This window comes from Eschrichtius robustus, chromosome 1, assembly GCF_028021215.1.
Source record: "Eschrichtius robustus isolate mEscRob2 chromosome 1, mEscRob2.pri, whole genome shotgun sequence".
In the NCBI taxonomy this organism is placed as follows: Eukaryota; Metazoa; Chordata; class Mammalia; order Artiodactyla; family Eschrichtiidae; genus Eschrichtius; species Eschrichtius robustus.
In genome coordinates, this window is record NC_090824.1 from 2,964,712 (window position 1) to 2,989,690 (window position 24,979).

The window sequence follows — 24,979 nt, forward strand, 5'->3', positions numbered from 1 at the left end:
TGAAAGAAGCCGGAAATTAAAAAGATGACTGTAACTGACATAATCACATGGCACAAGTGAGGGAAAGAACCCTGATTCATAATGGAGGAAACGGAGGCTCCTGAGATAAAATGACCAGTTCGACCTTAAACCACCTTCTTAACCACAGAGACAGGGCATTCAACCTCCCGACAACCAGCTCAAGTGTCTCCTACTTCACTACATCATGAAGGTGATCACTTGCAGGATTCAGCATCGCCCTGACCTCTCATTTGGGTAAACACTACCTCAAAGCACGTCTACATCACAAAGCATTCACTGTAACTTATGAATTTTGCGGTATGTTTAAACTTGATTTTTACAATGAAACTAAAGCATAGCAAATAATGTGTTCAAAGAGGAACATAGAACCACCAGTAAGAAGAAATGAAAAGCAGGTCAAGACACCCTGTTCAGAAAAATTATTCCATATTAAAGCATTACACATTTTATTAATACAAGTCAACTCTGAAGTGACAGTTGAGCCAATGACAACCACAAATTTTCTAATCTGATTAAATATACTGGATTCAATGTTCCAAATACAGGGTGCATGTTTAAAGGGCTATTACCTCAAAAATATTTACCATGAACATTTCCTCTTCTGTAAGAGTCTTAGTTTTACTATTAGTGAACTGTGATACTGAAAACCAGCACAGATAGAAGTTGACAGTAATAACACATGCTGGGACTTCCCTGGTGGTACAGTGGTTAAGAATCCACCTGCCAATGCAGGGGACACGGGTTCGAGCCCTGGTCCAGGAAGATCTCACACGCCGTGGGGCAACTAAACCCGTGCGCCACAACTACTGAGCCCGCATGCTGCAACTACTGAAGCCTGTGCGCCTAGATGTAGCCCATGCTCCACAACAAGAGAAGCCACCGCAATGAATAGCCCCCACTCACCGCAACTGAAGAAAGCCTGCATGCAGCAACGAAGACCCAACACAGCCAAAAATAAATAAATTTTTTAAAAAATAAAAAATAAAAATAAATAAAAGAAACCAAAGACAACTCAGCATACACTACGGCACTGAGTATGGAAAGATAGTCTGGACCCCACATGAGAACAAAGACTAAGTTAAAGATATGGAACTGCATTCTGGTCTTGTTTTTAAATCTAACTGATAAAACTTGTTCCATCATTATAAACACAGATGTTATTTTAACTACCAAGTTCTGATCCAGTGGTCCAGTTTAGGTCTTAATTAGATAATAAGAACTGAATCAGCATTTTAGGACAGCAGTGCTCTACCCACTTCACTCACTACTTGTGAGGGATGACAGAAAGGAATCTTCCTTGGGCTATACAGGGAGTATCAGGTGGATCTAGTTTCAACCATTCGCTTTTAAAGCTAAATAGGGTCAAGTTGGGATGCTGTGGGTAAATAAAATCTGACCTTAAAACAAATTAAAATCCACTTCTTCCACTCATACATCTTTACAGAGATAGTTTTTTGAAAAGGCAGTTTCCTGATGAGTTTCACACTTACCGGTCTGTTCAAATTTGTAAAAATAAATAAATAAATAAACAAACAAATATTCAAAACTCAGGTAGGGGAAAAAAAAAACCAGTAACAATCACAATCTCAATTCCATATTATTCCTAACTTGTACTCATGGAAGGAAACTGTCTTAAATCTAAAGACCGAAAAAAAATTTTTTTTGCCATGAAACAAAATTGGTGTATCATTTCTATTCCAAAATGGAAGTCTCCCCGTCTCTTAGATTTTTTAAAATTAATTAATTAATTAATTAATTATATTTTTGGCTGCATTGGGTCTTCGTTGCAGTGCACCGGCTTCTCATTGCGGCGGCTTCTCTTGTTGCAGAGCACGGGCTCTAGGCGCGAGGGCTTCAGTAGTTGTGGCTCACAGGCTCTAGAGCGCAGGCTCAGTAGTTGCGGCGCATGGGCTTAGCTACTCCACAGCATGTGGGATCTTCCCGGACCAGGGCTCGAACCCACGTCCCCTGCATTGGCAGGCAGATTCTTAACCACTGCGCCACCAGGGAAGCCCTGTCCCTCAGGTTTTAAGTTAAATGAAAACACACCTAAAAAAATAAATCAGTAGGAAACAGTAAAGTCCTACAATTTCCAGCCACACCTAGGAATTCGTCCCACTGCTCTGATTGGCAAAACAGGGTTTCAAATTATTTCATACCAGTTAGATTCCTTTCCAGATTAAAACAAACACAAAATAGGAAATGTTAATGCCAAGACCCAATCAACTGGCAGTAAGACCATGCAGCAAAACATTTATAGTGTTTTACTTTTTAGAATGGCAGGTCTCTAGCAAATTTATGCTTGCATCTATTCCATGAAAACTGCAAGGACAGCTCAAAATATGATCCTATTACATGTGCTGTTTCAAAGAGAACAACTCCAAAGAAATCAGGCTCATTCCTAACAATGCTGAGCTAGACATCAATATTTAGAAGAATGTCAGAATTCTAATTCTTGCTATCGCCATCAAATATGCCCTTTTCTTTACTCACATCCAACATATTTAAATAAAGCTTTCAAAACGAATATAAACAAAATGTTCCAAAAAACTGACCAACTTACTAAAACTAAAAGATATATACAAGTTGATTTTTTTTAATATGTGGGGGAAACTTGGTGACAAGCTTTGCTTTATGTTCTGTGTATTAAAACAAAGATGGACTTGACCTACAAAATGAAGATAGGGTCAACTGTAACCAAAAAACAGTATGCTTCCCCTGGTGGCCAACCATAGAATGGAGAAGGCATGCACAGAAGAGAAAAAGCCTTGTCTCGGAGTTCCATCCTGTCACTCTTATAAATGAGAAGTGACTACCAAAAAAGGAAGACGCGGGGGAAGGGGAAACTATCAAAAAGACTAACATAAGTTAAAAGGAATACAAACCTGGGCGGTAGACTACATATACTTTAAGAGATTTAAATCATCAACAGACCAAAATGTAGAAGACAGATACGGGAAAGGTCATTTATTTCCAGAGTGCCCAAGAGCTCACTCAGGGATCCCTATGTATTTTCACTTCAAACAACACCCAGAGTTTCATACCTAAATAACAGCTTAAGAGCAATCGCCTTTTTCAAGGGCTAGATCCTTGCAATTTTCTGCAGTCTTGTTTCCAAGGAAAAGCATTTATGCATTTATCTTCTCAAACTCGTGGTATAACCTACATAGAGAACCTTCAGTTCTAAAGCCCTCCAACCAGGCGGACTGTTAACTCCAGTTCCACAAGGTTCTCTTTTGAGTTTTATTTCTGAAAGAAAACCCACGTCCTTTCAAACATTTTCCATGCCAACAACCTTTTAAAGATAATCTTATACGGAGACAGGCTAGAATCTCACTGACGAATTCCTTTGTCTGATTGGATTTTTCTGGTACTTTAAATCTGCTTCCACACAGAAGAGCAGCAAGAGTAGCAAATGTTCCAAGCTAGGGGGTAGGGATTTCTTGGAGGCGGATATCATTTGTTAGGCTAAAGCTTCTGAAGGTTCTAATCTTTCACAACCCGTTCCTTAAAAAAAAAAAAAGTGGGGGGGCGGGGCGGGAGGAAATACACACACATTTACAAATAGGTCCTAAAATCAAACTGCCACCAGTCAGTCTCTCCTCCCCGGGTAGGCGCCCTCAGGGAAGCACACTTCTTTTATTAACTGGTTTTGGGAGATCTCAGGACGGGAGGGGAGTCGGGGGCAGGCAGGAGCCCAGGAGCCGGCAGGACGAGGAAAGGGCACGCGGGGCAACCTTCCGCAGGGGAGAAACGGGTCCGAGGACGTCCCAAGCCCGGGCGCTCGCTGGACGCTAACTCGCCGGCGCGGCCGCCCCTGCCCGGCCCCGGCGCGGCTCGTGCGGACCCGGGGACGCCGGAGCCCCCGGCCCAGGTGGCCAGGTGTGGCCGCGCGCCGCCGCCTCCAATCCGACCCGCCGCGGCGACCGGGGCCTCCCCGGGGGCAGGCACGCCGGCAGGACACCCTTGCGCGGGTGTCTCCCCGCGGACAGCAGGACCCACACAGGCAAAAAGAAAGTTGTCCGAGGCCGTCCGCCCCCTCGGGTTGCCGGCCGGCCAGGCCGGGGCACCACTCACCGGGGTCGAAGTCGGGCACCACCGCCTGGTACTGGGGTCCGACCCGCATGCCGCCGCCACCTGCGGGGAAGCAGAGAGGAGGTCAGCGGGCGGGCGGGCGAGCGGGCGAGCGGGCGGGGGCGGCGCGGGCGGCTGCCACCTACCGTGCTCCTCGTCGCTGGACGAGCCCGAGCTGCCTTCCTCCCAGGAGTTGCTGCTGCTGTTGCCATTGGGCGCCGCCGCCGCCAAACTTTTATTCTGCCCATTATTGGGGGCGGCGGCGGCCGAGGCGGAGGCGGCGGTGGCCGAGGAGGCGGCGGCGGCCGAGGAGGCGGCGGCGGCGGCGGAGGCGGCGGAGGCGGCGGCCGAGGCGGCGGCGGCCGAGGCAGCCGCGTTGGCCGCGTTGTTCCTCCCTCTCCGCTTCCCTGAGACCTCGGGGCCCTTCTCCACCATGGCCGGCATCGGCGGGGGCCCGGGCCGGGCGAAAGTGGCGGGGACCCGCGGCTCCTGAGGAGGGGGCGCCGGGCCGGGGGAGGGGGTGAGAGCGGGCGCGGAGGCGGGCGGGCGCGGCCGGAGCTCGCGGGCGCGAGTTGGGGCTGGGGCGGCCCTAGCGGGCGGAGAGCGGAGCCGCTTCAAGCCCCCAGCGCCGAGCCGAGCGCAACTTTCGCTCTCATCGCCGCCCGCACTTCACTGGCACTAACTACTCCAGGAGCAGCGAGCGGGAGGGGAGGGGGGCGGGGCCTGGGCGAGCGGGGGAAGCCGCGCGCAGCCCAACCCGGTGCGGGGTGGCTCCGCCCCCGGCGTGCTCCCATTGGCTCTTGTGGGATTTGGACGGCGAGCGGCAGCCAGGTTGGCTCCGCGTACCCGTCTGTCCAAGGGGCCGGGGCGGGAGAGCGGGGAGGGGGAGGCTCCGGGCTTCCGTTGGTCAGGTTCGGTTGACGCGTATCGCCCGCTGTACGTGGTTTGAGGTTTGCAATCTCTCTACGCCCCATGATCCATCTCTCTAGGCAATAGCGAGGAGTTAGCTGTCCTCCCCGCCCCCTCCTTCTGCCGGCCCCCCCCTTCACCTGCGCGCACCCCCCGCGGCCTCTGCCCCCACGTTCCCCGAAGGGCTCCACTGAGGATCCCATCGGTTTCAAAAAGTAAAATATACGCGACACGAGAACAGAAATTGAATGCAAGGTTGGGACTACTTTCCCCCTCGCGCGGAGGATTACATCTCACAGTTTGAATGGGTTCTATACAAAGAGGGGAAACTAATTGGAAGAAACTAATTGAGCCCCCACCTTTCCCAAGGGATTTGGGGGTTTCTCAGCGCCGGGGGGACCCTGGTGCAGGGGACAGGGTTCCCAGGTGACAGTCACCCCCGGAGTAGAAGAAAGCAGTGTAGGCGCTCAGGGGGGTTAGTGGAGCTTTCTGCTAATTTGGTGGAGGGAGGTTGGAAGTCGCCGCGATTGCCCGAGTTTCGGGGCGCGCCGCGCCTGCGAGGCCGGAGGAGAGGGTCCTCTGCCCCTTCCCGGTCGCAGAGTAGGGGCGCGGGGTCCCTGCCGTCCCGGATGGCTGTTTGGAGAGCTGTGAAGGAGCCGAATTGTCCCAGGGGGAGGGGAGCACTTAAAAATGGGGTGGGGGACTTACAGAAATGGGCTGGGGTCCGGGAAGGGTAAAGAGGAAGAAGCTATTTTCATCCCAAGCCTTTGGTAGGGGAGGAGGGTCAACTTCCTCCGAGGCAAGAGCCACTTTTCCGGATCTGCTGCCTGCCCTGCCTCCCCCACTCCACCCCGGGCACCCAGTGAGGGAGAGCTCGAGCCAGCCCGAAATATCCTTGCCCCGGAGGAGAGTGACCACCGGCCGACACGGGGCTGCTTTTATAGCTGGGGGGGGGGGGGGGGGAATGGGAGAGTGTGTGACTCCCCTGGAGGACTGTATCTGCCCCACCCCCACCGATCCCCCCAAACAACACGCTCTTCGTACATAATCAGGAATAATCAGGAGGCGAGAGGTCTATAAATGAAATATATATATATATATATATATATATTTTTTTTTTTTTTTAATGCAGCGGATGGCTATTTTTCTTTTAAGTTACTTCAAACCTGAGCTTAATATGGGGACAGTTTACACCAGCTCTGGTTATAAATAGCTACAGGGAGAAATCTCAAGTTTTACGGTTTTAAAGCCTGAATAAATAAGCAGGATGTTCTCCACGTTTTTTGCAGCATGAGCCATCATTATTACTTCAGTGAAGTGACCATGTTCAATTCTGCCTGAATAAACTGTAAGAAAAAGCGCTGGGAGCCCTCCGCATGGCGGAGACCTGCCCCCGCCAAGTTCAGGGTCGCAGCTCCTGGATTCCCCTTAAAAGGACACTCATCTCCTAGGAGAGCCCAGGTAGTGCAGGTGTGTGCCCCGGGATACTCCCCAACAGCTGGCCTGGGTAGGATGCAGACAGCAAAGCCAAGGGTTAGGAACCAGAGGTGGCATTCCCCGGGCTGAACCACCTGGCCGAGGGCTGTGACTCACCTAGAGGTGAGCACCGTGTGAGGAATGAGGTTAAGAGCACTCTGCCCTGCTCGCTTAGTGTCTGTGAAGTTACACCACAAGACTCTGGATAGATTAGCCTACAAGGGCACAAAGGTGATATTGAGTCATTTATTAGAGCAGCAGGAATGGCACAGCACATGGGGTCACCAGCACCACCTACCAAACCCCAAGGTTGGAGCTACTTCCTGGCTGGGTTATAACAATGGGTGCATCACTGGACCTTCCAGCCATTCACTTTTTTCAACAAATATTAACACCTAACATGTGCCAGGCCCCGTTCTAGTTTGACGCCAAAGCCACACAGATGCCTTGACCCTGACACAGATACTGGCCTTGACCCTCTCAGCTTCCTTGTCTGTAAAACACAGATAATAGTAACTACCTCCTGGCCTGGTGGATTTTTTACAGATTCCATCTCTCCAGCCCCTCTTCTTCCACCATAGGGAACCCCTCAACCTGAAGGAAACCCCCTTTCCTGCCCCCGCCTATTGTTTGGGGTGGGGGAGGGTGGCCCACACACAACCTTCTGATCGGGAATTTGTGAGCTCACAACTTCAAACTGGCACTCCATAGAGTCAGCAGCCCCACCAGGTTTTTCGGTGACACTCTCTCCCACCCTCTGAGACTAAGAGTTCACACCTTCTCTCCTCTCCTCACACTTCCCACAGCCCCTTCTGCCCTCACTCCCAGCCAGTGACCTCACCTCATTCTTCAGTGGGAAAAACTGAATCCATCAGACGGGCTCTCATCTTCCAGTCCCCAAACTGACACATCTGCCTGCCTGGCACCCCCCTCCCCCTCGGTCTCTCCCACCCCAATCTTGATCTCAGGCACCCACCTCCGGCTGCCCTCCCCTTGCTTCTCTCCTGCACCATCAGCCTCTCTCTCTCTTTCCCCTTGGCTAGCATTTTCCCAAGAAAAGGGGAAAAACTCTTCCTTGCTCGCAAGCCCCTTTCCGCCTCCTCCCCATTTCTCTACTCCCAAGACAGAAGACCGAAAACTCCAAAGACGTGTCCATACCTGCCTTCCCCACTCCCTCCCTTCCCAGTCTCTCCTCACCCCACCCCAGCAGGGCTGTGTGCCTACTCCTACCTATTGCTAAGGTCACCCACAAGCTCCCGGCTGCCCGATCCAGCGGTCACTTCCGGGAACACTGCCCTTCTCAGCAGCACCTGAGTCCGCCACTCCTCCCTCTGGAAATTCCCTCTCTTGTCTGGACCTTGGTTCCCCTCCTACTTCACAGACCGCTCCCCCTCAGTCAGTGCCCTGTGCAGCTTCCACCCTCTCCTTCCAACCTGTAGTCGTTGGGGTGCCTCCCGGGCCCCCTTCTCTGTGCCTGATGCATAGTAGGCACTCATTAACCGCAGAGTGAGAAATAATGAAAGGGAACACAGGCTGCCGTGGGTGCACAGAGCAGGAGCCAGTCCTGGTGGGGGGAAGGTTCCTGGCACAGCTGAGGACTGACCAAGACAACACGAAATATGCCCTATAAGGGGGACCTTTGGTTTTGTCAGCCCAGCGTCTCCCAAGTGGCAACCCATCCACAACATCCTCCTCCCGGTGGTTGGCTTGGGGCTTCCCCATCTCTAACCGGCACGTGACCCAGGCCTGGCCAATCAGAGTACCCCAGACCTCTGGCTACAGTGATTGGCTCCACAAGGGCACATGACCTAGCCAGGCCAATCAAGGGTCTTTCTGGAACTTTTTCCTGGAACTCTCAGGAAGGAAGGGACCTCTCTCTCTCTCTGTCTCTGAAATCAGGACCTAAGGATCTAAAAAGCCTAGAACCTCCAAAGCAGGGCCAGGGATGGGGCAGGCAGGACAGGCTCCACAGGGGCTGGAAGCTGGAGGAGGCGTTTGCGCCCCGGGGGCTCGCTTGCCCACAGGTGCAGGGCCTGTTCCAGGGAGTCCTTCTTACCCCACCAGTCTGTGGAGAAAGGCCGGTTGAGTCCTGATAGGATCTTTTGACCTCTCCCCACCGTCCAAACCGCATAAGCCAGGCCTGAAGTCCTGGCTTTTTAAGTAGAGCGATTGGACTTTCTGTTACAACTCAAAGAATCCTGGATGTTACGAATAATTAGGCATTAATCCTGTGCAGAACGAGAGAAAGGAGACGCTGGCAGAGAAATAGCACCTTCCTGTCCCCTGTGAAAGGCTTAAAGATAATAGCTAATATCTTCAGGGTGTAACTGTGCCTGGTCGTGCTCTCTGTGTAGAAATCGTCAGCGCTTTTAATCCGCCCAGTACTCCCACTGGGTGTACACGGTTCTGACCGGCTCATCCGCGCCTTGTAGGTAGGGAAACTGAGGCACCACGAGGTGAAGTTTCCGCCTGAACCGTGCGATCCCACTCGCCAGCAGGTCTCAGCCACGTAGCCATGCGGCCGCGGGCCTCACCAGAGACCTAAAGATGTTGGGAGGACCAGGGATGAGGATGTGGGCAGAATGCCTTGTCTGATTCTACACGTAGAGTTTATAATTCTTATTGCTGCTTTTTTTTTGTTTGTTTTAGTATTATTGTTAAATGGCTTGTTAGAAAATTCTGCCAGGCAAGGAATAGCTTCCCCAAAGCTGGACCAGGCAGAAGGCAGGGTGTGGGCTGGCAGGAAAACAGCCAGAAGCCAGTCCTGGGAGGGTTCATTTCCCCCCCAAGGCTCTTCAGAAACTGAGACAGGGCAGGAATTTTAGCCATCCTAGGAGTTCTTTTTCTTTTTCTTTTCTTTTGGCTGCGTTGGGGCTTCGTTGCGGTGCACGGGCTTCTCATCGCGGTGGCTTCTCTTGTGGAGCTTGGGCTCTAGGTGCGTGGGCTTCAGTAGTTGTGGCTCGCAGACTTAGTTGCTCTGCGGCATGTGGGATCTTCCCGGACCAGGGCTCAAATCCGTGTCCCCTGCACTGGCAAGTGGATTCTTAACCACTGTGCCACCAGGGAAGTCCCATCCTAGGAGTTCTTAACCTGCAGTCTGGTTAGATTTCAGGGGTACCGTGAACCTGGGAGGGTAGTTACAGGTTTATTTAAATGAAACTTTAACTGAAATCTAGTATTTTCTTCAATTATGAATGTAGGCGGTACTAGCAATGGCTGGGACTATGGCACCCCTAGAAATCATGATACTGTCTCATCACATTACACGTTGGAGAGATCTCAGAACAGTGTGTACACTCATCTCCAAAATTACAGAAGATACTAGACCTGCTGCCAGATCTTGTTACTTAATGTGTTAATAACCAAAGAAAAAAACTCAAAATGGATTGTGTACCTAACTGTAAGAGCTAAAACTATAAAACTCTTAGGAGAAAACACAGGAGTAAATCTTCACTTCACAAGGAGTGACCTAGAGTAAGCAAAGCCTTCTTAAATACAATTCCAAGAGCATAAGGAACAAAAGAAAAAAAGTAGATAAATTGGACCTCATCAGAATTTTAATTTGGGTTTTTTTTTTTTTTTTTTTGCAAATGAAACCATCAATAAAGTTAAAAACAGTCCACACAGTGGGAGACAGTATTTGCAAAACATGCCTGGTAAAGGACTTTATCTAGACCATGTAAAGAATTCTCACAACTCAGTAATAAAAGATGAATAAAATGGGTAAAGTATCTGAATAAACATTTCACCAAAGAAAGTATACAAATTGCTAATAAGCACATGAAAAGTTGCCCAACATTAGCCACCAGGGAAATGAAAATCAAAACTGCAGTGAGATACCACTAGGTATCCTAGCCCACTATGATAGCTATAATAAAAAAGAGTGGTAATAACAAGTATTGGGGAGGATGTGGAAACGTTGAAACCTTCATACACTGCTGGTGTGAAATGATGCAGCTGCTTTGAAAAACAGTCTGGCAGTTCCTCAAAAAGCTAAAGATATAGTAACCATATGACCCAGCAATCCAACTTTTAGATATATAACCAAAAGAATGAAAACATATGCCCACACAAAAACTTGGGCACAAATGCTCGTAGTGGTGTTATTCACAATAGCCAAAAAGTGGATAAAACTTAATGTCCATCAACTGATGAATGAATAAACAAAATGTGGTCTATCCATAAGATGGAATATTTTTTTAACTTCATTTTCTAATTAATTTATTTTTTTGGCCGTGTCGCGGCTTGCAGGATCTTAGTTCCCCAACCGGGGATTGAACCTGTGCCCCCTGCGGTAGAAGCGCAGCGTCCTAACCACGGGACGGCCAGGGAATTCCCCCATAAGATGGAATATTATTCAACCATAAAAAGGAAAAGAATACTGACATGTGCTACAACATGGATGAGCCTTGAAAACATTATGTTAAATGAAAGAAGCCAGTCACGAAAGAGCACATACTATATGATTCCACTTATATAAAATGTCCAGAGTTGGCAAATGAATAGAGACAGAAAGAAAATTTTTGGTAGCCAGGGGCTGCGAGAGGAGGGCACTAGGCAGTGACTGCTGATGGGAATGGGGTTTCTTTTTGATGTGAGGAAATGTTCTAAAATTGATGGTAGTGCTGGTTGTACAACTCTGTGAATATACTAAAAACCGTTGAATTACACACTTTAAATGGGTACATTGTATGGTATATGAATTCTGTTTCAATAAAACTGTTTTCAATAAAGCCTCCCTGCTGGGCCTGGAGATCTCAGGTCCGGCTCTCCACACCGGCCGCCTCGGGTGCTGCGGATGAAGTTCTGACTTGGCCCGGTTGCCAGGGCCAGCAATGGTGACTGCAGGAAGGCCACCTGAGGCTCCTGTCTCACAGGTCCCTGCTCGGTCAGGTCCCCCTTGTGCATTATGGCAGCCCCAAGTCAAGTCTTGCAGCCTCGACCTCCATGTTACAATGAGCGTCAGAGGCCAAGCCACAGCCTGTCTTCAGGGTGGGATTTGGGAGTGGAAGTATCAGGCCCAGGCCCTTCCTGCCCAGTTCCCCCCGCTCTTTCTTTAAGTACCTTCAGGAATGTTTCACTCTTTATGTAAGAGCCCTCCCCAAGGGAATTTGGGAGATGGCCACAGGCCTGGGATAAGCGTGGGGCCTCCGAGGGTGACCCCCTCAAGGGGCTACAGGCTTGTGAGAGGACCAGCTGAGACAGACCTTAGCCCCAGGCCTACAGGTGGCTGAGGGCGGTGTCCTCTCTAGAGCCCAGTGACCCTCCAGCCCTAGGTCTGTCTCAAGTTTCCACACTTTGGGGACCCCTCCTTTCCCGGGGTTGCCCCAAGCATGCTGCTCCCACCAGGCCACGTGGCCCACTCCTTCATGTCTCAGCTCACAGGTCACCTCCTCCAGGGAGCCCTTCTGACTTCCCTGACCGCCTGAGGCCCCTGTCCCAGCCCAGGTCCCTGTGATCCTCCTTCCTGGGACCGATCACAATTATAATGGTCTATGTGTGGCACTGCCTTTCTCTCCCTCTGGAGAGTAAGCTCCATGAGGCTACTCTGTGGTCTGTGAGCCTCTCGCACAGCAGGGCTCATTAAATCACCACTGCTGACTGTCGTGGGGTCAGGCTGGGACATTTAAACAAGACCTGAGTCAGAGCGTAAACATCGCTGGGCAATAAATGCTGAGCATAGCACTGGCTTCCCAGGTAGCCCCGTGGCTGGCAGATGCCGGCTTTCAGGCTGCCGCCTGGCTGCACCCAGACATTCAGACCCTCAGAGAGAGGAGCGCTCCTTCTCTCATCTAGAAACTGCCTTCCGGCATGTGGTTTCCTGTCTGAGGACCCACCCCTTATCTACAGGAGCGACAGTGGGAGTAGGACCCCCTCCTCCCCTCACCCCACAGGATGCTGTGTCCGAAAAAGGCAAACCTGCTAAAGCCCCCCTGAGACAGACAGACACACAGACAGGGGAGACAGATGGCCCTGGCAGTTGGCGTGGGAGCGCTTAGTCCTGGAGCCAGGTCACTGCCACAGGAGCTGCAGGGGGCCTTCTCCTGGGCAGGGTAGGGGGTACCTGGGCTGTTCCTCCTCCCCTCCCTGCTTGAATGTCGGACACCATCCCTTCGCCCCAGAACAACCAAGGATATCCTTGAAACGTGGACTGGATCCTGCCCTCCCTGGCTCACAACCCCCGGGGCTTCCTGCTGAGGATAAAATTCAAAGCCCCCCTCAGAGAACTCCAGGCCCCCAGGGGTGGCGTCTCCCTCCCCGCCTTCCACTCCCGGCCTCTCCCTCACCTCCTCGGGGAGCCTTCCCGCCTCCAGCGGCCCCCTGGCCTCCCCCTGCAGCGCCCTCTCAGCCTCATCTCAATGACAGTTGTGGCTCTTTGTTCTTGTTGGCTGTTGCTCACTCACGTGGGGTAGGGGGCTGCTGGTGGTGATGGAGGCGAAGGGGAGGCCCGGGGAAGGCCACCTGGCCGCTTGCGAGAAGGACTGCCGTGGCCCAAGGGCAGGGCTCAGCCAAAGCCCCTCCTCGGTCCTCCCACCATCTCACCAGCCTTCCTCCCTACGGCCTGAGCATCTGTCTTTTTTTTTTTTTTTTTTAATTTTTTAATTATTTTTTTTTTCCAGTCATGCCACGCGGCTTGTGGGGTCTTAGTTGTCCAACCAGGGATGGAACCCGGGCCCTTGGCAATGAGAGCACGGAGTCCCAACCACTTGACCGCCAGGGAATTCCCCCGAACATCTGTCTTGCTGGCATCTGTCCTCTCACTGGCCTAGAACACGTGGGCGTCGGTAAAGGTGAGGGGTTCTGATGAGTGGCCCAAGAGGATGGCATCCTTTTAGGTGGGGGCACAACACGAATAACATCAGGGCCCTTCTACCAAATGCCTGACATTTACAGAGCCAGTGGAGGAATCAGGCAGACCTGGGCCAGCCCTGCTCCATCTCCCGGGTGTGGCCTCTGCCCATTCAGCCTCCGTGCCCCTGCTTCCGCTCCGAGGAGCGGTGAAACCTGTCCCCAAGGGCTGCTTCAAAAATCTCAGAAATCCTTAGAAGGAATGGAAAGATGGTTGGTGGAGCCCATTTGTTCACCTTCGGTCCTGCCCCAAACCCCACCAAAAGGAAAACAAAGGGACAAAAACAACAGCAAAATCTTGGAAGCTGAAAATCAGGTGGGAGAGTGGTCACCGACTTCACCCACCAGATAGAGCTGGTACCAAATCCAGCTGTGGGGAAATCTGAGGAGTCACCCCGGACTATGCAAACCCCCAAAGCCTTCCCGTCCACACTGTGGGCACCAGGCCCACCCCCTCTGCCCAGTGGGAAGTGGGCTCTCTACTTCCTGGTGTATTTAAGGGTCCTCCTGACAACCCGATGATGTAGGGTGGGAGACTGTGCAACTCAAGTTCGCAGAGCTGGCCAAGGATGGAGGGACCCAGCCAAAGAAAGGGATGAACTGTGTATGGACCCAGCCACAAAGTGGATGAGCCTGAAAACAACATGCTAAGTGAAAGAAACCAGCCCCCAAAGGTCACACGGTGTCTGATTCCATTTCTATGAAATACAGAATAGTCCATAGAGACAGAGAGCAGATTTGGGTTGTCAGGTGCTGGGGGAGGAGGGAACAGGAGTGGCTGTTTATGGGGACGGGGTTTCCTGTCGGTTCTGCAACAGATACTAGAGATGGTTGCACAACACGGTGAATGTACTTAACAGCAACTCAGCTATACAAGCCAAAATGGCAAAAGTGATACATTTTATGTTATGTGTATTTTCACACACACACACACAGGAGAACTGAGGGACCAAAGTTGGAGCCCAGGACTTCCCTGGCAGTCCAGTGGTTAAGACTCCGCACTCCCAAGGCAGGAGGCACGGGTTTGATCCCTGGTCGGGGAACTAAGATCCCACATGCCGTGGAGCAACTAAGCCCGTGCGCCACAACTACTGAGCCTGCGCTTCAGAGCCCGTGAGCCACAACTACTGAGCCCACGCACCTAGAGCCCGTGCTCTGCAACAAGAGAAACCACCGCAATAAGAAGCCCGCGCACCACAACGAAGAGTAGCTCCCGCTCGCCACGACTAGAGAAAGCCCGCGTGCAGCAACGAACACCCAACACAGCCAAAAATAAATAAATAATATATTTTTAAAAAATACTTTAAAAAAAAATTTTAAAAAGCAGAAACCACATCACATCATTCCCCTGCTTTAAACCCTCCATTGGCTCCCATCTTACTCGGAAAGGAAACAAAGGCTTTCCAGCGGTTCCTAAGGCCCTACCCACACGGGCCCCCAGTGACCTCTTGGACCCTGTCTTGTCATCTGGCCTCCTCTGTGTCACCAGCTGGCTCTAGCCCCACTACCCTTCCTGCTGATCCTCGAACAAACCAAGCACACCCAGACCTCAGGCCCTTTGCACCTGCTGTTCTCTGTGCCATGAATGCTCTTCACCTAAAGACCCCCTAGGCTCACTCCTCACCTCCTTCAGATCTGACCACTCTTTTCAAACAGGCCACCCTCCACCCAACACACTTTTTCGTTTGCACGTGTCACCAGCTCTCATATTTTACGGATTTGTACTGTCTGTCTCCCCCTTAGGATGGCAACCTCTTGAGGACAAGGATTTCTGTGTGCTTTGTTCACTCTTGTTTCTCCAGAACATAGAGCAGTGCATGGCACACGGTGGGCTTCCATAAACATCTGATAAATGAATGAGCCGTTTTAGGGTGAGGACACAGGGCCCAGAGGGGCAGAGCGATGCAGCTGTGACTGGCAGCTCCAGGGTTTCCTCCAGGCCTCTCTCCAGAGCTCCCCTATCCTTCCAGCTCTCGGTGCTTGTTATCTTTGTTAGTATCCACTCGTATTCAAGATGCAGTGTTCTCACAACATCTTCTTGCTGAGAAGGCAAATATTCAAAAATACTTTGACAATGACATTCTCCACTTCCCCAAGGCTGTGTGAGATGCCAGAAATGATGGAACTAATTAGCGGCACTGACTCCCCACACATCCTGGCATCTGTGTCTCCCGGGGAGAGGGCACGGTGGCCAAGACTCTCTGGGCACTGCACATGGACCAGGGCAGAGGGCAGTGGGGCCTTGAACCTGGGCTAGGACTGGCTCCACCTCTGGCAGCCCGAGGGCCCCTGAGCCTATCCTGGGCCTCTCTGGCCTCAGTTTCCCCATCTGTAAAATGAGAGGGCTTTTGCCTCAGGTTCAGGTCCAGATGCTACCTGCTGCAGGAAGCTGCACTGCCCGCATCCTAGAGCGCAGGGCCCACGTGCCACGTGCCAGTGCCAGTGAGGTCTGAGCGGTTCTTTCTGAACAATCTCAGAGACCTGAGCCCCTCTCACTCAAGCCCACTCTCAGCCTCTTTCACTCTTTGGCCATGCCACACGGCTTGCAGGATCTTAGTTCCCTGACCAGGGATTGAACCCGGGCCCCAGCAGTGAAAGTGCTGAGTCCTAACCACTAGGCTGACAGGGAATTCCCATCAGCCTCCTTCCCTCTTCAGGTTAGCTCCACACATCGTGAGTGTCCCGCCATGCCGGCTGCTAGGGACACAGCGACAGGTTCCCGCATCAAGGTCAGCTCTATCCCGGTCCCAGTCCCCTTGAGACCAGCTTTATTTGACCCTTGCAGCAACCCCAGGAGGCCTCCAGCACAGGGGCTATTGCTCCCATTTGACAGATGTGCAAAATGAGGCCCTGAGAGAGCAAGTGACTTGTTCCAGACCCCACAGGAAGCTGGGTGGGCAGTACCACAACTTGAACATGGGTCTTCTGACTGCTGGTTCAGGACTCTCATCTGGACACCTCTGAGAAGTGTCAAGAGGGAGCCTCAAAAGCTGGGAAGGGCCCCCTATTCTCAATCACAGACAGATGGACCCAAGCTCAGCTCACAGACTCCACTAGGCTCCAGGGCCGCGGAGAATGGCCAGAGGGGCTGGAACTGGCCAGCACCGAGGTGAGAGCTAGGTCACCCCAAACATCAATTTCATCAAGCCACTCCTCTGCTAAAGAACCTTCCATGGCTCCCACTGCTGAGCCGCACCAAGCCTATCTCCCTAGTATCACCCTAAAGCCCCACACGTGTCCCTTGTCACCCCCCACCCAGCTGCAGCAGACTGGTCTTCAGGTTCCTCCTGGTCCCAAACTCGTCCCCACCTCGGCACTTTTGCTGGGGCGGGGATCCCCACGTGGAGCTCCCCACACCAACCTGGTCCCATTTCCTTCCCTCCTCAGCAGCCCTTACTCCATGCCAGCTCTCCCTCCCGTGGTCCTGGAGATCAGAATTCAGGAGGACAAGGTCCCCACCCTCCAGAAGCTCATGGCCTAGTTGGGGAAGCAAACATGTCTATGAAAAATCAGAATACAACGAGGCGACGGCATCTTGGGAGTGAAGGGGCCAGCAGGGATGGCAGCTCTTGATTTTACACGGGGCCAAGAGAGGCCGCAGGATTGCCAAACCGAGAATAGCTGGAAGGACACTCCCAGCAGGAGGAACAGCCTGTGCAAAGGCCCCTGGGAGTGAAAGAATATGATTTTTTCCTGGAAAACAACCCACCATTTCCCAAGCCCAGGTTCTGCATGGAGATGTGACAGCAGAGGAGGCCTGGGAACGTGAGGGAGCTTGAATGCCAGGCGAAGGTGTCGGGCTTTATCCTCTAGGATAGGAGTGAGCAAACTACCACCTACGGGCCACATCTAACCCACCACTGGTTTTTGTACAGCCCGTGAGCTGAGAATGCTTTTACTTTTTTAAATGGTTGAAAAAAATCAAAAGAAAAAGACTATACTGTGTGTGACACAGAAAGTTATATGAAATTCAAGGTTCAGTGTCTATAAATAAACTTTTATTGGAACACAGCCACACCCACTTGTTTACATATTACCTGTGGCTGCTTTTCACTACAACAGCGGCGTTGAGTAGTTGGTTCACAGGGCCTGACAAACCTAAACTATTTTCTATCTGATGTTTTCCAAAAAGTCTGTCCACCTCTGCTCTAGGAAGTGGCAGTGGTTCCCAAAGGGGATTCCAGGGAACACTCATCCCATGAGATGCTCTGGGAGACTAGGGTTCCCCAGGTGAGTAAATCTGGCCTACTCTGCCTGCTGCATCCCACTCCCTCCAGAGAGGGACCGTGAGCAAGAGTACAGTAAAGGCACTGAGAAGTCCTGCAGGAAAGAACCTTATTTAACTGCGATGAGTCATTAGAGCTGTTCACAGAGATTTGAGTCCTCTCCTTCCACGCCCATGGGAAGACTGCATAACTCCTTGGAGGTACACATGGCTGGGTGGCTCACTTTGCCACTGAGATGCAAGTGGAAGTGACATGCATTCTCTCTGAGTGGAAGCTTTATGAGCCCGTGGGTGACTTAACACTTCCTCCTCCTCTTCCCCCTGCCATGGCAATCAGTGTAACTCCATCAGCCTGGGCCCTAGAGTGAGAAGACTTGGAACAGAGACCCTGCCAGCCCATGATGGCCATGAAACAAGAGCAAGAAAATGTCCCTTGCTGTGTTGTGCCACTAACAAATGGACAGGGGTGGAGGGGCATACGGGAAAGCTCTACCTTCCACTTAGCTGGGTTGTGAACCTAAACAACAAAGTCTAATTTAAAACAAATGGGCAGAGCATATGATCCAGCAATCCCACTCCTGGGCATATATCTGGAGATAACTCTAAGTCGAAAAGATACATGCACCCCAATATTCACAGCAGCACTATTCACAGTAGCCAGGACATGGAAGCAACCTAAATGTTCATCAACAGATGAATGGATAAAGAAGATGTGGTACATATATACAATGGAATACTACTCAGCCATAAAAAAGAACAAAATAATGCCATTTGCAGCAACATGGATGGACCTAGAGATTATCATACTAAGTGAAGTAAGCCAGACAGAGAAAGACAAATAGTATACGCTATCACTTATATGTGGAATCTAAAATATGATACAAATGAACTTATTCACAAAACAGAAACAGACTCACAGACATAGAAAACAAACGTATGGTTACCAAAGGGGAAAGGGGTGGAGGGATAAACTAGGAGTTTGGGATTAGCAGATACAAACTACTGTATATAAAATAAACACTCTTTTGCCGAGGACCTGCCAACATGGGCCATGTTTGCACCAAAACCGTGAAGAAGGCGGCCCGGGTCATCATTGAGAAGTACTACACTCATCTGGGCAACGACTTCCATACCAACAAGCACGTGTGCTTTATTCCCAGCAAGGTGCTCTGCAACAAGATAGCAGGCTATGTCTGATGAAGCAGATTCAGAGGGGCCCAGTGAGAGGTATCTCCATCAAGCTGCAGGAGGAGAGAGAGAGAAGAGATAATTACGTGCCTGAGGTCTCAGCCGTGGATCAGGAGATCACTGAAGTAGATCCTGACACTAAGGAAATGCTGAAGCTGTTGGACTTTGGCAGTCTGTCCAAACTGCAGGTCACTCAGCCTCCAGCTGGGGTGAATTTCAAAGCGCTGTGTGGAGCCATTTGACTCTTCCTGCTGTGCTGTGATACCTTCAATACACCTCAGACAACAACAACAACAAGAAAAAGATAAACAGCAAGGTCCTTCTGTACAGCACAGGGAACTATATTTAATATCCTGTAATAAACCATAATGGAAAAGAATATGAAAAATAATATATATACATATATATCTGAATCACTTTGCTGTACACCAGAAACTAACACAACATTGTAAATCAACTATGCTTCAATAAAACTTTTTAAAAATTTAAAACGGGGCAGAGGACCTGAATAGACATTTCTCCAAAGAAGACACGTAAATGGCCAATAAACACATCAAAAAATGCTCACCACCATTAGTCAGGAGAGGAATGCAAATCAAAACCACAGTGAGGGGCTTCCCTGGTGGCGCAGTGGTTGAGAATCTGCCTGCTAATTCAGGGGACACAGGTTCAAGCCCTGGTCTGGGAAGATCCCACATGCCGCGGAGCAACTAGGCCCGTGAGCCACAACTACTGAGCCTGCGCGTCTGGAGCCTGTGCTCCGCAACAAGAGAGGCCGCGACAGTGAGAGGCCCGTGCACCGCGATGAAGAGTGGCCCCCGCTTGCCGCAACTAGAGAAAGCCCTCGCACAGAAACGAAGACCCAACATAGCAATCAATCAATCAATAAATCTTTAAAAAAAAAAAAAACCACAGTGAGATCCCACACCCAGAAGGTAGACAATCACAAGTGTTGGTGAGGATGTGTGGAAACTGGAACCCTCATGCCCTGCTGGTGGGAATGTGAAATGGTGCAGTCACTGTGAAAAGCATTCTGGCAGTTCCTCAAAATGTTAAACATAGAGTTACCATAAGACCCAGAAATCCCATTTCTAGGTCTACGCCCCAGAGAAATGAAAACTTACGTCCACACAAAACCTTGTACACAAATGCTCATAACAGCATTACTGTATTCATCATAGCTAAAAAGTAGAATCAACTTAATGTCCATCAACTGATGAATGGATGAACAAAATGTGGTCTATCCAGGGACTTCCCTGGTGGCTCAGTGGTTAAGGATCCGCCTGCCAATGCAGGGGACACGGGTTCGAGCCCTGGTCTGGGAGGATCCCACAGGCTGTGGAGCAACTAAGCCCATGAGCCACAACTACTGAAGCCCGTGCGCCTAGAGCCCCTGCTCCGCAGCAAGAGAAGCCACCGCAATGAGAAGCCCGCACACTGCAGCAAAGAGTAGCCCCCGCTCGCCGCAACTAGAGAAAAGCCCGCGTGCAGCAACGAAGACCCAACGCAGCCATAAATAAATAAATTTATTTAAAAAAAAAAAAAGAATCCACCCTCCAAGGCAGGAGACGTGGGTTCGATCCCTGGTGGGGGAACTGAGATCCCACGGGGCAACTAAGCCCGTGCGCCACAACTACTGAGTCCGTGCGCCACAACTAGAGAAAAGCCTGCACACCGCAATGAAAGATCCCGTGTGCCACAACTAAGACCTGACGTGGCCAAATAAATAAATAAGTTTTTTTTTAAGTGTGATCTATCCATATGATGGAATAGTATTCAACCATTAAAAGAAATTAAGTACACCATGGATTAACCTTGAAAACATTATGGTAAGTAAATTAGTCACAAAATGCCACATATAAGATTCCATTTATATGAAACATCCAGAATAGATAATGCTATAGAGGCAGAAGGATTAGTGGTTGCCAGGAGCTGGGGGGAAGTGGGTTAATGGAGATGGATTTCTAATGAGTGCAAGGTTTCTTTTGGGGGTGATGAAAATGTTCTAAAATTGTTTGTGGTGATGGGTACACAACTCTGTGAATACACTAACTGAATTGTACATTTCAGATGGGGAATTTTATGGCATCTCAATAAACCTTTTATTTTAAAAAAATCTGTAGGCAAATTAAAAAAAAACAAAAGATTCTGGGGTCGTTTGTTACTATCACATACTCTAGCCCTCCCCTTATGATATAACTCAGAAAGAGAAAGTGACTTGCCCAGACCTCATGGCTAGTGGACAGCAGAGCTGGCCACTCACCACCTGCCTCAGTCCCCTGGCTATGGAATGGGAACTGTGATCTTGGTGGGTCCCAGGTCCTGGGTCGCCTGGTGGTCTGAGAGAGCTCCAGGGTGACTACAGGGGCGGCCCCCCTCTATTCCACCTGTCCCACCCTGCAGGACAGCTGTGGCTTCCTAGAGAGAATGCCTGGCAGGTGCTATGTGGGGGGCGGCTGGATCCCCAAATATAATTGCAGCGAAGACAGAACCTGGTGATTTCCCATTTCTGGACACAGAGGCACTCTTCTCTCGGGCCCAGTGTGGGGCTGAGGGAATCACAGCCACGTGCAGAGCCCCTCCGCAGGCAGTTTCCCTAGGGCTGCAGTACTCACGGGACAGGTGGGCCCACCTCTTAGGCGGCTCCAATCCCGAGTACACGCCTCACGCGTTCATTCATTCACGGAGGGTCTGCTCTGTGCCGTCCTGAGCTGGGTACTGGGGCCAGCGCTGCAGCAGCCCAACAGCCCCCTTGTCCTGGAGGCCATTACACCACTCATGTGGTCCCCACCAGACGCTCCAGTTCAGCCCCCAGTTACACGACCTCGGCCCACCCCAGCTCCAAATGTGTGACGACTCCCAGCCACTTCCAAGCAAAAGGCAAGCTCCTCAGCCTGGCATTTGAGGCCCTTCGTGGTCTGGTTGCTTCCAGCCTCTCCCATCACCTGAGTGCCCGGGGCTGCTGAAAAAGGAACCTGATCCCAAATTGTTCCCAGAATGGCCCCTGCCTGATCCCATCCCTCCTTCTGGTTCATTGCGTTCCCTCGCCTGGAGTGCCCTTCCCTAGCCTGTCCGGTTGGTCCAAGTCTCCGCTGCTGGACGATGTGTAGGAGGGGAAAGGGCAGCAGAGCGGCCACTGGCTCTGCCTCTGGCTGGGGGAGGGTGTATGGAGGCCGAGGAGGTGGTACCCAAGGCTCCCCTCATCGGTGTCAGCCCAGCTGAGCTCTTGCCTCCACGGATTAACCCGTTGGCTCCCGTGAAGCTATCCTCTGTCATTGTCCTCTTTGTGCACAGGAGTAGTCTGAAGCCCAGAGGGAGAAGTGACCTGCTCCATGTCACGTGGGTGAGAAAGTGGCAGAGCAGGGACTTGAACCCAAGGAGCCAGGCCCTCTGAATCTCAGTGCCACTCTCCCCCACCTAAGGGAGCCACCCTGGCTGTGGCCCCAGCTCTGGCACCATGGGCAGCCTGGGGTCCCATCACTGACTATCTCAGGGCCTCAGTTTCCCCATCTGCACCGAGGGGAGGCCGATCCTGTCTTTTCCTACCCAGAAGACACTCTCTATCAGATGGTTCCACAGATACACCAGGCCCAGCTCTCCCGATGCCAGCCCGGCATGACAACTGGGACCTGGAGGGACAGAGACGTCATGCCCACACAGAGCAGTGTCCTTTCCCTGGCTGTCGGGGGAGACAGACCAGTAAAGGGACTGTGCGACCGGGGTGGGGAAGAGTGCTGTCTGGGTCAGTGCAGGGGCTGGAGGAGGGGACATGTGAACTGAGTGAAGGGTGAAGAACAATTAGAGGTTTGCCAGGCAGACAAGGGTGGGAAGGGCATTCCAGGCACTGGGAAGCGCATGTGCAAAGGCAGGGGAGGAACCAGTGTGAGCAGAGCCTCTGCCCTCAGGCGCCCTGCAGTGTGGAGAGGGAGGGCAGGGTGGTGCCACGGTGAGAGCCTGGGTGAGGCTCCAGGGCAGCATTCCTGATGACCTGCCCCTGGGCCCCTAAGGTCCTGAGACCCAGAGCAGCAGGGTTGGGTTAGCCTTGGCCCAGAGGCCCAGAGAAGACAGGACACCCTGGTACCACACAGCAGGCAGGGCCCTAAGGGCGCCTACCCAGCTCACAGCTATTTCTGGTCTGTTCCCACAGGCCCTCCCACAAAAAAAACATCTGCTGCCTGAGGTTTGGGGTATATGTTCATTGGAGAGCTTCTTTCTGGGAATAAGTGTGGGTCTCCTAATTCCTGGTGTAATTCCCTTGATCAAATAATGAAGCTCCTACTCCCATTCTCATTCCCTTTATGCTTTGCCTGCCAGGAAACTCATAGCTACATTTGATGCCCAATTACTGATCAATAATGCCCTGGTATTGGAAAACGCATGTCTCTCCACATTCTTCATTGTTCAATATTATCTGTTCCTATTGTTATGAGTTCATTGTTTCTGACTTTCTGTAGGCTGTTGCTAATTCTTTCTGGAAGACAGAGTGGTATGAATCGCAGATTATACATAAGGAAAACCCAGCATATACATTTGACCCCGTGCACAAATTCTGGGACCACATGGCTGAGCAGGGAGGAGGGGCTGCTGGAGACCCTGCAGAACCTGCGCCGTCCTGCTCTGCACCCATTGAAAAGCCTCTGTTTCAGGCAGGCCTGTCTTCCTGCTGCTGCCAACAGGTCGAGGCACCCTTGCCCAGGCTGTGCCCCCTGCCTGAATGCCCTTCCCGCTCCTTCTAATCTATCCTGGTCTAGGCTTCAGGCTCAGCTGGAGGGCACTCTCCACTGCACAGCCCACCCCGACCACAGCCCAGGTAACCCAGGCTGGCCCCTGCATTACAGGGTGAGGGGGGTGGGCAGGGCCACGTCACGGACATTTTCTGAGTCTCCACAGAAGTGAGGCCAAGATGAGATCTTCATCTTTGCCGATGGGACCTGAGCACATAGGGTTGTTAGCCCAGGTGTGCGCAGGAAGGCTGGCCTTTGTCATGGGGCAGGGTTTGGGGGTCCATGGCTGCCCTGATGGGGATGGGAACTCCCCATCCCAGGGAGGTTGGGCTGAGGATCTCTGAACTTCGGGGATTACTCGGCTGGAGGACATGGCAGGGCCCTCCCTGCCTCCCCACACCCACCCTGTGGGCTGGGTGATGCTGCAGTTTGTTGATTGGCTGAGTGATTCGTGGCAGGGCTGCCACCAAAGTGCCCCCCCCAACCCCGCCAAGTCTCCTGCTCCCAGTTGGGCAGGGGTGCTGGGCTCCATGGGGTGCCCCCACAGTATCACAGGCAGCTCCTCAGACACACGAGCAGGGTTCAAGGGGCCAGGGTGGGAAGGACAAAGAGGACAGCAGCCCCGGGGCTCAGGATCCAGGGGGCCTGAGGGCTGCAGGGGGTGGGGTTTGCAGGGCAGGAGGACATTTAAACTGACACAGTTTATCTACATCTCATGCTGCTGCAGGCACTGCTGCACTTAGCCAGGTCCTGCTTCCTAGTGGGAGAACACGGGTGGGGCTTGCCTTAGGTCACCTGCAGGGAGGATGTCACACCTGCAGGGGGTCCTGGTGTCCTCACCGAGCCCCCTGAGGGTGGGCTAGAGCAGCAGGAGTGGCTGAGCCTCTCTGATGACCCCCCAGCATGACCTATCACTTTTCTCTGCCCATTAGGAATGGCCTCTCCACTCCATCCCCATCCCCACTGGTCAGAATCACCACACACTGAGAGGAACTGGGATCACCCCCAAGTGTCAGGTGAGGAATCAAGCTCAGGGCCCCACCTGGCCTCCTCTGCTGGGTCCTGGGTCTGTGGGCTCTGGAAGGCAGGGTCCAGACCCAACCCTCACTGTGGCTGCGCCCCTGGCTTGGAGTCTAGCCCAAGGGGGCTGGGCATAGAAGGAGACCACCTGCTATCTGCAGACACTCCTCACGCACCTGGGGTGGCACACACAGCCCAGAGGGCCCCTGGGCCCTACCACACCTCAGACCAGTCCATGGTGACTGGAACAGGCCTTGGGGAGCCTAGGGCTGCAAGAGGCCAGAATCTAAACCTCTGCTCATCCCATTTTACAGATGGGGAAACTGAGGCCCAGCTTGGGGTAAAGGGGAGGACCAGTGTCCCCCAGCCTGTAGACTAACAGTGCTCTCAGGAAGGAGCTGGGGAGCCAGGCAGGGCCTGGCCTACCCACCAGGAGGGCACAACTGTCCCGGAAGTGGAGTGACGTGGGCCTCTGCCACCTGGGGAATAGGGC

General features: G+C 52.0%; 1 protein-coding gene and 1 pseudogene across 1 annotated transcript in view; one reads left to right on the forward strand and one right to left on the reverse strand.

Moving 5' to 3' along the window:
• The window catches only part of RCOR1 (REST corepressor 1), a 111,503-nt gene extending 106,741 nt beyond the window's left edge, over positions 1-4,762 (reverse strand). The window contains exons 1-2 of the mRNA XM_068540225.1: positions 4,242-4,762; positions 4,099-4,158 (exon numbers count right to left, since the gene is read on the reverse strand). Coding sequence (XP_068396326.1) covers positions 4,099-4,158; positions 4,242-4,539 — 358 coding nt within the window. The 5' untranslated portion in view covers positions 4,540-4,762. The remainder of the gene's footprint in view (positions 1-4,098; positions 4,159-4,241) is intronic.
• A 13,836-nt stretch (positions 4,763-18,598) lies between these two features.
• LOC137767258 (small ribosomal subunit protein eS17-like) lies at positions 18,599-18,984 on the forward strand (annotated as a pseudogene).
• Positions 18,985-24,979: the final 5,995 nt, after the last annotated feature.